At 41.7% G+C, this 14,964-nt stretch overlaps 1 protein-coding gene across 1 annotated transcript in view; it reads left to right on the forward strand.

The window, feature by feature from the left end:
- The window catches only part of MAML3 (mastermind like transcriptional coactivator 3), a 304,741-nt gene extending 290,956 nt beyond the window's left edge, over positions 1–13,785 (forward strand). The window contains exons 4-6 of the mRNA XM_081959245.1: positions 521–763; positions 4,846–4,936; positions 9,549–13,785. Of these exons, the coding sequence (XP_081815371.1) occupies positions 521–763; positions 4,846–4,936; positions 9,549–10,540 (1,326 nt within the window). The 3' untranslated portion in view covers positions 10,541–13,785. The remainder of the gene's footprint in view (positions 1–520; positions 764–4,845; positions 4,937–9,548) is intronic.
- The last annotated feature ends 1,179 nt before the right edge of the window (positions 13,786–14,964 follow it).

A 14,964-nucleotide genomic window follows, 5' to 3' on the forward strand; every position in this document is an offset into this window, starting at 1 on the left:
CAAAACATTGCAACAACCGGTTTTGCCAAAGTTGTTTTTCCATAGCGTGCAACTTTTTTAATTACAGAGATTTTACCAGTTCCTAACACTTCCAGGTTTAATTCAAAAAAAAAAAACATTGCACTAAACCTTATACTGCCTGTCTCTTATCTATTCAAATCTTTTGGAAAGACCCTATTTCATGAGTTTATATCATCAGAGATTTGTGGCAGAAAACATTTTCTATAATGATGTCCAGATTTTATAAATCCTGGAGGACTCTCTCGGGTCTTTTTTGATATCAAACATGGAACTTAATGCAATGGGATACTGACTGGGATTTAGGTAAATAGTTATTCCAAGTTAGAGGGAGAGCACTAAATTGGTGACTGACTTCTGGCATTGCTCCTTCCGTTTTCTGTTCCCTTCCTTTTTATTCTAATTTTTGCAAAGGAGAATGTTTAATATATTGGTTTTTTAAAAAAATGTATAGTATACCTGCATATTATCTAACTTATACTTTTATATATTTCATTGTTAGGACCAGCACACTGTGGCATTGTCTCGATCCACAGGTCCCATGCAGCCCGCTGTACCTTCAGGACCCAGTAATGTGGGCACAAATCCTGGCAATGCCAATTTCTTGAGCAACCAACCTCAAGCAGCCATTATGAAGCAGATGCTGATTGAGCAAAGGGCCCAACTCCATATGATGGAGCAGCAGAAGCAACAGTTTCTTCTAAGGGAGCAACGGCAGCAGCAGCAGCACCTCTTGGCCGAACAGGTACTGTATATCATTTTGCTACATATCTTAAATATTATTTGAAAGAAAAGAATGAGGGGGTGTAGCACTATTCCAGTATTTGAGGGGCTGCCGCAAGGAAGAGGGGGTCAAATTATTCTCCAAAGCACCAGAGGACAGGACAAGAAATAATGGTTGGATACTAATCAAGGAGAGAAACAGCCTGGAATTAAGGAGAAACTTCCTGGGCACTCCATCACTGGAGGTTTTCAAGAAGAGATTGGACAGTCATTTGTTTGAGGGGTATAGGTCAGGGGTATCCAAACTTGGGAACTTTAAGACTTGTGGACTTCAACTCCCAGAATTCCCCAGCCAGCCATGCTGGCTGGGGAATTCTGGGAGTTGAAGTCCACAAGTCTTAAAGTTCCCAAGTTTGGACACCCCTGGTATAGGTTCTCCTGCTTGAGTAGGGGGCTGGACTAGAAAACCTCCAAGGTCCCTTCCAGCTCTGCTCTTTCTATTCTATTCTAATTCTATTCCTTCCCAACACTGACAACATTGGGGTTCTATCTCAAAAGTTCCTTTGACACAGGCAGAATTAAAGTACAGGTATGCCTCGCAGTTAGTTTAGTGACCATTCAAAGTTACAACAGCACTGAAAAGGTGACATATGACAGTTTTTCACAGACCGTTGCAGCATCCCCATAGTCATGTGATCAAAATTCAGACACTTGGCAACTGGCTCATATTTATGACGGTTACAGTATCCTGGGGTCACGTGATCATCTTTGACAAGCAAAGTCAAGGAGGAAGACAGATCCACTCAACAACCGTGTTACTAATTTAAAAACTGCAGTGATTCGCTTAACAGCTGTAGCAAGAAAGTTCGTAAAATGGGGCAAACTTCACTTAACAAATGTTTCACTTAGCAACACAAATGTTGGGTTCAATTGTCGTAAGTTAAGGATTGCCTGTAGTTCCATGTTTTCCTATGATCACATGGCTGCTGTTTGCAATTGCTTCTTTTTATATTCAGATCTAAATACAGATTCATACGTCTTTGAAGCGCTTTTGAGAAATCAGATCAGAAACATAACATTCTTAAAATGGCAGTGCCTTGTTTACAATAGTTGTGACTATAATGTCCTGTATTTTTCAGCGTATAAGACATGTTCCCCACCCCCAATAAAAGTGGGTGGAAATGTCTGGGCACAGTGCATTTGAAAACAGCTCTAAAACTTCTGCCACAGGCCCAGTGAGTAAAACAACTGAGGTGCGGCAGTCCGCTCTACCGTGCCTATCAACTGGGTTTCAAGCAAAGGAAATATAGGACAGACTAGCACAGGGGTGAGTGGGCGGGGCTACCGGTTCACCCGAACTGGTCTGTACCGGCTGAATCTCACCCCTGTCCACAAGTCATAATGCAGCCATAGTTTGCCACCTCTGGTTTAAAGTAATAAGAGTCCAAAGAAGAAGGATGGAAAACTTTAAATCAATATTTTCATATGAGAAAAAAACACTTTCGGTGCCAGTTTGTTTAATGTATCTGCATTCAATTGCATTAATATATTCAAATTCCCTGGAGGTTGGGGGCATTGCAAGACATTGCTTCTCTGGACCCAACGGAGCTAGCAAATTACCGTCCTGTCTCCAACCTTCCTTTCTTAGCGAAGGTTGTTGAGAGTGTGGTGGCTCAGCAGTTTCCACGCCACCTGGAAGAAGCTGATTATCTAGACCCGCGCCAGTCCAGCTTCCGACCCGGTCACAGCACGGAGACAGCCTTGGTCGCGTTGGTGGATGATCTCTGGAGGGCAAAGGATGGGGGTTGTTCCTCCATCCTTGTCCTATTAGACCTCTCGGCGGCCTTCGATACCATCGACCATGGTATCCTATTGCGCCGTCTGGAGGGGTTAGGGGTCGGGGGCACCGTATTACGATGGTTCCGCTCCTACCTCTCTGGCCGGACGCAATGTGTGTTGGCAGGAGAGGAGAGGTCGACCGCGAGGCCCCTTATCTGTGGGGTCCCACAGGGGTCGATCCTCTCGCCTCTCCTGTTCAACATATATATGAAGCCGCTGGGCGAGATCATCCGTGGTTTTGGGGTGGGATACCATCTGTACGCTGATGACACTCAGCTGTACATTTCCACCCCAAACCACCCCAACGAGGCTGATGAAGTGATGTCCCGGTGTCTGGAAGTCGTACGGGTCTGGATGGATGACAACAGGCTCAGGCTCAACCCCTCCAAGACAGAGTGGCTGTGGCTTCCGGCTTCCCGGTTCAACCAGCATATGCCATCGCTGACCATCGGAGATGATCAATTAGCCCCGGTGGAAGGGGCACGCAATTTGGGCGTCCTCCTTGATGCCCGGCTGTCTATGGAAGATCATGTGGCAGCCGTGGCGAGGGGGGCGTTCCACCAGGTTCGCCTGGTGCGCCAATTGCGGCCCCTTTTGGACCGGGAGGCCTTGCGTACAGTCACTCACGCGCTGGTGACGTCTCGCCTGGACTACTGTAATGCTCTCTACATGGGGCTCCCCTTGAGGTGCACCCGGAGACTGCAGTTGGTCCAGAATGCAGCCGCGCAGGTAATTATGGGGAGATCGAGGTTCTCCCATATAACACCTATCCTGCGCGAGCTGCACTGGCTTCCTGTGGCCTACCGGGTGCGCTTCAAGGTGCTGGTTACCACCTTCAAAGCGCTCCATGGCACAGGGCCTAGTTACCTGCGGGATCGCGTCCTGCCCCATACATCCCTGCGACCCGTCCACTCACACAGAGAGGGACTACTCCGGGTGCCGTCCTCCAGAGAGTGCCAGAGGGCAGCGCCCAGAAGTAGGGCCTTCTCTGTAGTGGGCCCCACCCTTTGGAATGACCTCCCCCCAGACATCAGGACTACAACCGACCTTCGCTCCTTCCGTATGAAGCTGAAAACCTACCTGTTTCGACTAGCTGACCTGGCATAATTCTACAACCTCTCCAGCCCAGGGCATTTTTAATTGGTAATTTTAGTTTTTAAGGGTTAATTTCACTGGGGTTTTAACTTTTTTAGGTATTGTAACTTATTTATTTATTCTTACCTCCTCTGTACGCTATATAATACTTTTGTACGTTGCCCCGAGTCCCTGTGGGGAGAGGGGGCGACTAATAAGTTCAAGTAATAAATAAATAAATAATAAATATATTGTACACCAGGGGTGTCCAAACTTGGGAACTTTAAGACTTGTGGACTTCAACTCCCAGAATTCCCCAGCCAGCCATGCTGGCTGGAGAATTCTGGGAGTTGAAGTCCACAAGTCTTAAAGTTCCCAAGTTTGGACACCCCTGGTGTACACCAACTGGAACCACTTGCTCTAAAAGAAAATTTATGATCATTAATAAGCAAATATTCAGTACAGCAATTGAATATAGATTCGTTTTGAAATCTGTCAAAGTACTTTTCATGCAGCTTATAAAGTGCACCTCTAAATGTAGTTATGAGTTGTTTTGCCAAAAGTCAGGGCAGTGATCCCTTGTCCTGGCAATTGATTTTTTTTCGATCCGGAGACAATAAACACACCAGTAAACAAAGGAATTTTAAGCTGAATTATTAGTTAAAATAAACAGATTGAAAAGAATGTGTCAGGCACAAAAGGTCAGGACCAAATATGAAATTGCAGCACATAAAATTTAATCAAGACTGTGCACAAGAATCTAGTCAACTAACGGTCAGCACTAAATTGGCGCTAGAAAGGGGTTTAAAGGAGGTGTGGATTTGGATCATTTGTAGCAACGTAAGGATTCTAAGCTGATGACATGTTTAACTCTGCCCCCCAACTGTGCCTGCTCTTCTCCTACTACAGCATAACATAAAAAGGATACAGACAAGCAAGATAACAGCTTGTTATAAGCTGCCAGGAGCTGCTTAATAATGATAGCAGAGATACCCCCATGGGTGGCCGGTTTGCAGCCAGCATGCAAAATAGAATATTGGAATAGAATTAGACCCTTTGATCTATGCAAGGCCATCTACTGCTCACTCACTCCACATAAGCACTTATCTTTGGAGAGTCCTTTCTATTGGCTGTCGTAGCAACCCAATGGGCAACTTTCCCTTCTTAACCCCTTTTCTTTTGCTTTTCTAGCATTTACAGCAGCAGTCACATTTGCCTCGGCAGCACTTTCAGCAACAGCAGCGAAATCCTTATCCAGTCCAACCAGTCACTCAGTTTCCAGGTGAGAGCTAAATACTTTTTGGGTTCAGAAGCTGCTTATCCCTCTTTGATGTTTACATGCTTATTTCTCTCTATAACGATTATCTATGTAAAAAAAGCCACTACTTTGTTATTTTAGAAAGGCATCTTCAGGAGGAACAATCTTATCTAACACAAGTAGGCAGTAGTTACTAAGACTTTGCAGCAATCTGGATATAATGGAGAAAAAGGTGATACGCACACAGGAGTGGGCTCACACCACATCTATTTGTGATTTCTTTACTCCTTTCTAGGCTCACATGGCTATCTTTATCCAGGAAAAAGATATCTTTGACTTAAGGAGTTGCTGACAAGTATAACAAGCATATCTGGGTGTGCTCTGATCCCCCATTGCCCTTTGAATCCAGGTCACCATAGATGCTGCTTCTTTGCTTCTTTTCCTGTCACTGTCAACAGGCACAAAAATACTTTAAAAAAATCTGAATTACAAGATTGGTTGCAAAAATTATTTGCTGAAAAAATGCAAACAATTCTGATTAGTGGAGTGATCCTCTTAGATATTCTGCATATTGCATTAGAAATTTAACCATCTTGTAGTGCCAGATGGCAGGAAGAGACAGAAACAAGCAAGCATATTCATAACATGTAGTCTGTCTTACCTCAATCTGCAAGCCATTAATGAGAGTGGAGACAGTCAGTTGGTGTAGTGGTTAAGGCATTGTGCTAGAAATTGAAGGCCTGGGTTCTAGTCTTGCCTTAAGCAATGAATCCAACTGGATTACCTTGGGCCAGTCACACTCTGTCTGCACCAGGAAGAAGGCAATGGCAAACTACTTTGGAAAAATCTTGCCAAAAAAACTGTAAGGACTAGTCCAGACATTTTCCAAGTCATGGCAGATTTCAAATGTAAATCTATCCCTTCCCATTCCAAGCAGAAAGTAGAGATGCAGTTGAGAGAGTTTCTGGGTTTATGGTGATGTATTTGTTTGTTTACACTACAGTATTATAAACTCCCCCAAATTCAAAGATTGGACAATGTGCATCAAGATAAGGAATAAAATGTGATGTCAAATAGAAAGTATAGTACAAAACTGAATAAAAATAATTAAAGTAACAAGATGGCTAAAAAGCTAAGATAGATGTCTACAGATCAGATCAGATCAGCTGAGGCTAAAGGTTCCTTGGAATAATGATTTCAATTGTTTAGGAAATACTAGGAATATATGGGAGAATATACAGTATTTCTGGTTGAAGGGTATCCCGGACAACGGGGAAAATGGATACTTTGGATGTTGGATAAAGCCTGATTAAAAAAGATTTACAAGGGAAATTTAATAGCAGAAAAGTTCTTCTCCCCCCACCCCTTTCAAAATATTTAAATATAGTAAATATGCTTCAATCAGAGTATAGATAGCTGGTTCTGAAGCCATAAATACCCTGAAAGACAACTAATGTTTAAGAGCTTTGTAAGTCAGTTGTACAAACTCTAGCCTCACCCTACATAACCCTAATTAGCAAAACTCTGTCAGGGGAATGTCAGTGCAGTCAGAAAAATGGGGGAAATGCTGACAATGCCTAATATCTTTACACAAATGCTGCTGTTTACTTACTTGCATTAGATGCCCAGACTCGAGTACAAAATGGCAATAGCCACCTGATGATGTCATTTTGGAAATATAACAATTGTGGAAACTACAAGTCCTATATGCAAAGCTTTTGCTCTTATCCAGCTTCCTTCTTTGGAAGGAAACCTGTATGAAAACAACATTTAGGAGTTTAAAAATGCTATTAAAACAGTTGATTTTATGTACATATAATATAATACTATTTTTTCCTTAGTCACTGTCCCCCTATAGCTCAAAGCAAGTGTTTTTATTGCATGCAATGTTTTTACAACCTCTAGTTTATTTACAAGATAAAAATGTTGTAACCTTCTGTTAATTACAAAAGAAACGTTTAATCTAATGGCATACTCCAGAATACATAATTTGTTGTAGTCTTCTAGTCCTGTTTTATGTAAGGGTTAGGGTTAGGGTTAGGGTTAGGCCAACTTGACATCACTCATCCCACGGCCACTCAGTCACATGCCCCCAACTGAGCCAGGCCCACAGGAAAAGGTAGGAATTTTTAAAGGATTTTTCCCTAGCTATCCCCGCCCTCCCTTCACTAGTCACCCCCGTTTCCCCGCTTCCTCCCACACCACCACCTCTTTGGTTGCTTACCTTCCACGGCAGCTGGTCCAGTCTAGAAGGCAAGCTGACTGGAGTTTTCGGCAGCCCCCAGCCATCCGCCACTACTGGGAAGCGGCTGGCTGGCAAAGAAGCCTCCCAGCCACCGCCTCTGCATACCAGCTCTCAAAGAGTCGGTAGCTGGCCGCAGGCCGCTGAAAAGTCCTCTGGTTGACAAAAAAGCAGCTGCCGTCGCCGCCATCTTCTCCGCACATGTACATCCCATTGCTTTGCAAGTCTGCTTTTTCACCAACCGGAGGATTTTTCAGTGGCCTGCAGCCAGCCACCGGCTTCTTTGAGAGTCGGTATGCAAAGAGGCGGCGCAAGCGAGAGGCAACCAGATGGGCAGGGTGAGCAACCAGCGACAGGTGGACTGGTTCAGGGCATAGCTGCCAGCCATCGCTACCAGTTTGCCGAACCAGGCAAAATTTCTGCCATTGGTTCAGGAGAACCGGTGCAAACCAGCTGAATACCACATTGACATAGATGTGGTTGGTTTCTTTTTAAATCAGACCTTGCCCAGTCTCTCTCTCTCTCTCTCTCTCCCCAGAGTTGTTGTGAAGGAAAGAGAAAAGAAGGACTCCTATATATAGGCTGTCTTTTTAAACAAAAGACAGGGTATTAATTAAGACAGAGATCTCCAATCTTGGCAACTTTAAGCCTGACGGACTTCAACTCCCAGAATTCCCCAACCAGCTTTGCTTTGCTAGCTCGGGAATTCTGTGAGTTGAAGTCTGCCAGGATTAAAGTTGCCAAGGTTGGAGACCCCTAAACTAAGAAATACATGTTATGCACAATGTGCTGCATAGCCTTTTTACTGTAACGAAAATATAGCAAGGAAATTCCACTTTCTTATATTATATTGTATTCAGAAACAGACTTAACTCTTGGCACAGTCAAAATTCGTATAACTATTTTTAAATAAGAGAGTATAAACGTAAGGGCATATTTGTTTTCTAGAAAGCAGTCGTGCCTCCCAGACAGCTCTGCCTCCTCTGCATCCCTTTTCATCGGGAAGAGGCTAGAATTTAATAAGGAAAGGTTTTTCTGATCCCTCAACATTGGTTTCAAGGTGGAGTAAAATGTGCTTACGGTATTGATTTTTCAATACACCACCTCTGTGTAAAATATAGGGGGGGGGGGAGTATTTATTCTCTTTTCTGCAGACATAACTAGAAACAACCCTGTAGAAGATCCATTCACATATGACTCCTAAGCAATAACAAATTGATTAACCTCTCAGCAATTGGCATGGTTTTCATTTTAAAAGATAATGGGAATAGTTAAAAGAGTTTCTTGGGTAGTTAATGGTCAAGATCATTGTTTACTTGTTCAATTCTTCATTTTTAAATAGATCTCTAATGAATGCTTGCATAATGATAGTCTCGTGTAATCATGACCTTCCAGCATTTGTCAGGCTGCTAAATAATGTAATATCTGAACCAGGCGCTCAACCTCTGCTCCTTTGAAAACAGAGAAAACATTTATCCTCAAAACTTTAAACAAGATTGTAACATGATGATATAGAGCAACAGCTGCGTAGCACTTCAGATGCGAAGGTCAAATAGTGCTTCTGAGTATGCCGGGGTACAAGTATAGAATAACCTGCTATGGGTACATACTGTATCTGTGCACTAAAGCCTTTTTTGCCTTCTATCCCACAGCCCTAAATGTTTAGTTACTGTAAAATCACCACATATTATTTTGTTCTCCGTCTGTAGCAACTCTATCAATCTATCTATCTATCTATCTATCTATCTATCTATCTATCTATCTATCTATCTATCTATCTATCCATCCATCCATCCATCCATCCATCCATCCATCCATCTATCTATCCTGTTTCCCCGAAAATGAGACCTCTTCGGATAATAAGCCCAATCAAGTTTTTGAGCACATGCACTAAAATAAGCTTTCCTCCCTGAAAATAAGCCCTCCCCGAAAATATTGCAACACAGCAGCAGCCATGAGGTGACCACGTTCGCCACCTCCTGCTTCTCAAAAATAAGAAGACTGAAAATAAGGCCAAGTGCTTATTTCGGGGGTCAAAAGAAAATAAGAAAATAAGATTTTATATATATATATATATATATATGGGAAAAAATCCACCTCTGTAACTTGGTTGTGTTTGTACTAGATAAAGAAATTATCTGCTAGGTAAAAGTCATATTACTACCTTCTAACATGGCTTAAAAGTTTCTTGGTAGCATTTTCTAGAGACATGTAACCTTGTTTGTAAGCTAAGTGAAATACTCTTCTAACATGATGTTCTGGTCAGTCAGAATTTTGCAACTCAGAGCTTACAACACAGCTTAGGAGGTATTCATATATTTAAAAGTTTGAATATTAATATAAAAATGTCTTAGACTGAAGTTCACTCTAACTTTTTTCCTTCTGCTTCTTTAGGTTCTCCACAAGATATAGGTGCAGTAAGAAATCAGACTGTCCTTCAGAGCATGAGGACTTCCCGAATGATACCTCAGAATGCTAGCATGATGTCTTTGGGGGCCTCTCAGAACACTGCAGCAATCTCTGCAACAGGTAGCCAGCCTGAGATGGGAATGACTCCTTACAGCAGCTCAGTGACTGGCCAGCCAGGAATGTACAGCATGAACTCCGGAATGAGCCAAATGTTGCAGCACCCAAACCAAAATAGTATAAATATAACACACAATCCAAGTCAGGGGCCAAGGCAGCCCAGCTCAACACAAGGGGTTGGCATAGTCAGCAGCTTTGGTCCAAATGTTTTAGTAAACTCTACTGTAGCTCAACAACATCAGCAAATGAAAGGACCTGTGGGACAAGTTATGACCAGAACACAAGTCCCCAGACTTCAAAATATGATGGGGTCAATCGCACAAGGAACAGCAAACTGGCAGGCAAGAGGACTGCAAGGGATTCCTGGAAGGACTAGCAATGAAATTGGATCTTTCAATAATGGATCTGCTTACTCAATGCAATCAAGTCAGCAAAGGCTGCCTAAGCAACATTTTCCTCAAAGTATTGGTCAATCTATTATGGACACAAATGGAGCAGTTCGGACACTGAACTCAGGTGTAGGGAGACAGATGTTGCAACAACTCCCTGGACAACAAGGAACCAATAACCAATCCAGATCAATGGTTATGGCCACAATAAGTCAGGCAGTTTCTTCTCTAACTGGTTTTAATCAGTCTCCTGCACAACAAATACCAGGAAGTAGCTTCAATCAGAGCAGCCAAGGTCAGATCTACGAGAGGAATCCCACTCAAGACATATCTTATAGCTATAGCAATGAAGGAACTGGAGGCTCCTTTCCAAATATAACTGAAAACACCGATCTTGTAGACTCCATCATTAAAAGTGGTCCAGGAGATGAATGGATACAAGAACTTGATGAACTGTTTGGAAATCCATAGCACATGGAGACGTTCGGTTCCAATATTTATGGGGTCAAAAAAGGAAAGCAGGATGATGTCCATCCTTGTTTCTTTGTTTTGTTTTTAAAGCTGTGCAAAGCTAGCTGATCTGTGAAGGCATAGATGGAATTTGAAGCAACGACTAAAAGTCCTTGCCAACTTCCCACAGCAGTCTCCATGCCATAGCGTATCTGCTGCAGGACAGAATGAGAGAGAGAAAGAGAGATTGAGAGAGAGAGAGAGATTGAGAGAGAGAGAGAGAGAAAGAGAGAGAGAGAGAAGCTCAAAAAGTGCTGCTTTCTGCCTATGGGTCACAGAAAGTGCCAGGCAGTTTCCATGTGCCAAAGCACTGGCTGTCCTCTAACAATGCACTTTCTATGCAGTTCTCTAAGAGCTGTTGTAGTTTTCGGGATACAGAACAGGCAGCTTCTGAGATAAAGCAGGAGAGTCAAAGCTAGGCGTCTGTACAAGTGACAAACACAAAGACCTTAACTCCGAATTCAATAAATACCAAGCTTTTCCATGCAATGTGTGTAATCTGATAGAGAACTATATAAAGGTTGTTTGAATGTGGTGATGACAATGATACCAGGACTGAACAAGTTCAGTCAGTGCCCTATCAATGCTTCTTAAGGTGCATGATGGATTCTAGTGAAAGGGTTTATCTTTTCTCTATTGTCCATTTCCTGCATAATCAAGTGATTCCTGACTCATTATTTTTAACTATGAGGAAAAACACAGCGTAGGACAAGCAAGATTGTATAATAATTGTATTACTCACTGGCTGCCTCCAAAGATAGTGATGCAATACAAAAGCAATTGGAAAAAAGGAGATAGGTCTAAGGAAATGAAAACATTGATATTGAGTGTGTTCCAGAGGTGGTATTCAGCCGGTTCTCTCCGGTTCAGGCGAACCGGTAACAGTGGCTGTGGGAAGCTCCACCCACCCACCCCGACGTAATGCGCGAGCAGTGCACAGGCACAGAAGGCGGCGCACATGTGCAGACACGCTGCATGTGAATGAAGCAAGCGCATGCGTTCTCACATTTACGAACCAATAGGGAAGGTGAATGAATCCCACCGCTGGTGTGTTCTTTTTCTGAACATACAGGATCAAGTGAAGTTGGGCTATACAAACTTTTGGCTTGATCTTCCAAAGATTTCAGGAGAATCAAGGAACAACTGCTCTAAAGATCACACAGAGAGGGGCCAATAACTGTCTTGGCTGCCATATACAGTACATTGAACACCCCTATCGAAGCACCCTGGACAGATTGAGAGTGAGTTTTATGGTCTGTTCTTCAAACACATGTCCTCTTTTTTACACGTCCTACTTTCTGCAAGCCCTAAGCTCTTTAAAATGACTAAGCTGATCAATGAAAAACAAATTCAAAATAAAAATAAAAATTCATTGATGTAATTTTTAGTAGCAGTTGTATATAAGCATATGGCATTGCAAATATTTTTTCATAGAGTTGTGCAATTTGAAGTACTAGAATTTAACTGCAAGTCTTTTAGGTCCTTTTAAGAGTTTAGATTGGCATTATTTGTCACATTGGAAACTGAATGTGTGACCGCCTATCTGTATGTTGAACATGGGGTTCATGTTAAATACATCCACATCCAGAGCATTCTCAGGGTCTGATTTATATGTTTTTCTTACATACAGTTTTCCATCTAAGCTCATTGTTTTTAGAGATAACATTTTTGGTAGAATAGCAGCAGGCAGTGAGGGGACTATTTCTGCAGCCATTCATTCTCTGGTTCATGACATTCTCTGATTGTATCTCTTACACTTTTCCAGGATAAGATTACCATGCATATTGGAAGAAATGTTTTAAAAGCATATAGAGAAGCACTGAACACCTCATTTATCCATAATTTTCCTCCTCTAGAAACAGCTTTTCCTGAAAAATGAAGGAGTGGGCAGGGTTTTAGTTACGTGTTATACTTAAAAGTATTTTTAGCCCATCAAACACTTTGGGTTCGGATATAAGATTTAAATGGCATGGGTGTAAAATTCCTATGTAAAGTCTGCCGTATCTCCTACTGAAATTATTGGCAGATTTTTTTTCCTGATTCTCATGAGAGCTAACTTCTTGTCAGTACTAAAATATACATTGACCAATGCATTTCCACGTTGGTAGATTTGACATTTGGCCAAAAAAAATGTGTCCTTATAAAAATAAATTTTATCATGCACTCTGCACAGTGTGCCAAATTGATCAGAGCACATACATAGGAGTGCATGCAAAGATCCAAAGAAGTTTTAATCCACGCATGTATTAAATTTATTTAATGCAACTCAACCACATTCAGATGAAAAAGAGAAAAAAAATGAAGAGTTAGTGTGCTACAGCAGTCAGATGAAGCTAAGAAATGTGACCAGTTAAGTATGCAAAAATTAGGAAAGAAGTCAAGTGAATATTTTATCATCTCCCTCAAAAAAAAACACCATTATTCTTTCCTGGGAAGATTGATAAGAGAAGATTTATGGGGCAATCCTATGTATGTTTATTCAGAAATAGGTTCCATTGTCTTTGAACTAAACCCAGGTAAGGGGCTATAGAATTTCAACATTAAAACATTGAGTTTCATCTACCCAAATTCTAATGTTCCTTTTTATTAGAATAATAGAGAAATTAACTTTGTGTTTGATAATGCACTCATAAAAAGTTTATTATATTTGTAAATTTTCCTCCAAATCCTTTAAACTGGGACCAAGTAATAAAAATACTGTTTAATATTGGGGGAGGGCTCTTTTTAACTATGGTGCTGGTGTACATGAAATGGTTTTTTAAAAAAAAAATATTTGTAAATATGTTTTTACAATCTGCTGATATCATTGGGTCTAGTCTGTAAAATAGAAACATATAAATAAATATTGTATTATATTGTGCTATATATATAGATGTATATAAATATATATACATGCACATACAACAGGCAAACACAGACGTATGTATGTAATATGTTTGTTTAAAATAGAATTTTATTTCATTTTCATTTATCTATACTGCAGTGATAGCTGCACTTCAGATGTCCTGTTACCAGTTTGTACTGTATCCTATCCTAGCCAGCAACCTGTTCCATTTTATTCAAACTTTTTCTAATTTACTTTTTTTTTCACGTTTCACATTAAATGTTGCTTATTTCATTTTGATAATTGTACAGAACTCTTAAAATGTAGAAATGAACTAATAACATATCAATTTTAAGGAAAAAATAAAAGATTGTTATCTGAATCAGCTCAGTTCTGTAACACAATTCTTTATTCTTGCAGTACAACACGTGGCAGAACTAGTGGTGGGTTCCGGATCCCGTCGCAACCGGTACGCTGCGACGGGGCTGGGCGTCCACCACGTGCATGCGCACTGTGCACACATGCGCACCCACCGCCCACGATGCTCCAGCTGCTCGGCAGAGCAGCGCACGGGCGCCGTACGCTGCATGCACGTGCACAAATGGCCCAGTTGGGTCAAATACAGGTAAGGAACACGGGCGGGCGAGCCCTCCGAAGCACCGTCCCGGAACGGTGCCTGCTGCTCCCGGCCGGAACCCACCACTGGGCAGAACTGAGCCAGGCTTCACTACTCCACGGAAAAGTTGAAGGCAGAACTGGATATGGATGGAACTCAGATGGGCAGCCACCAAAAAATTCAGGGTTTTGTCTAGAAACCTTGGGGAATTAGAAAATCTGGAAAAAAACCATCACTACAAACTATTTTTTCATATTACCAGGAAAACTGCACAAAAGTGTAGAAATGGTGGAGTCATGCTCAAAATGAGGAAGTCATTAACTATTACATTTTATATTATGATAGCACATCTGCTATCAGCTGGATCTGTTAATATAGGTAGCCCTCGACTTAACAACATTTCATTTAGTGATGTTTGAAGTTACAACGGCAGTGAAAAAAGTGACTCATGACCATTTTTCACAGTTACAACTGTTGCGGCATCCCCATGGTCATGTGATCAAAATTTAGACGCTTGGCAATTGACTCATATTTATGACGTTTGTAGTGTCCCTGGATCATGTGATTCCTGTTGTTTGTGAGCTTCTGACAAGCAAAGTCAGAGGGGAAGCCAGGTTCCCTTGAAAACCGTGTCACTAACTTAACAGCTGCAGTGATTCACTTAACATCTGTGTCAAGAAAGGTTGTTAAATGGGGCAAAACTCACTTAACAAATGTTTCACCTAACGACAGAAATTTTGGGCTCAATGGTCATAAGTCAAGGGGTACCTGTATTGGAGCAAAGGCTGAGTTCCTTTGATCCAATAAAATATTAAAACTTAATGGAAGATAGCTTTATAAAGAGATACTGGCTGTACCCCACTAATTAGCAATAGCTGTCCAGCATTTCAGGCAAATCTTTACCCATGATTGGTTGCATGCAAAGAATGTCGCACATAAAAATTC

This window comes from Natrix helvetica (genome assembly GCF_964273705.1).
Source record: "Natrix helvetica genome assembly, chromosome: 7".
In the NCBI taxonomy this organism is placed as follows: domain Eukaryota; kingdom Metazoa; phylum Chordata; class Lepidosauria; order Squamata; family Natricidae; genus Natrix; species Natrix helvetica.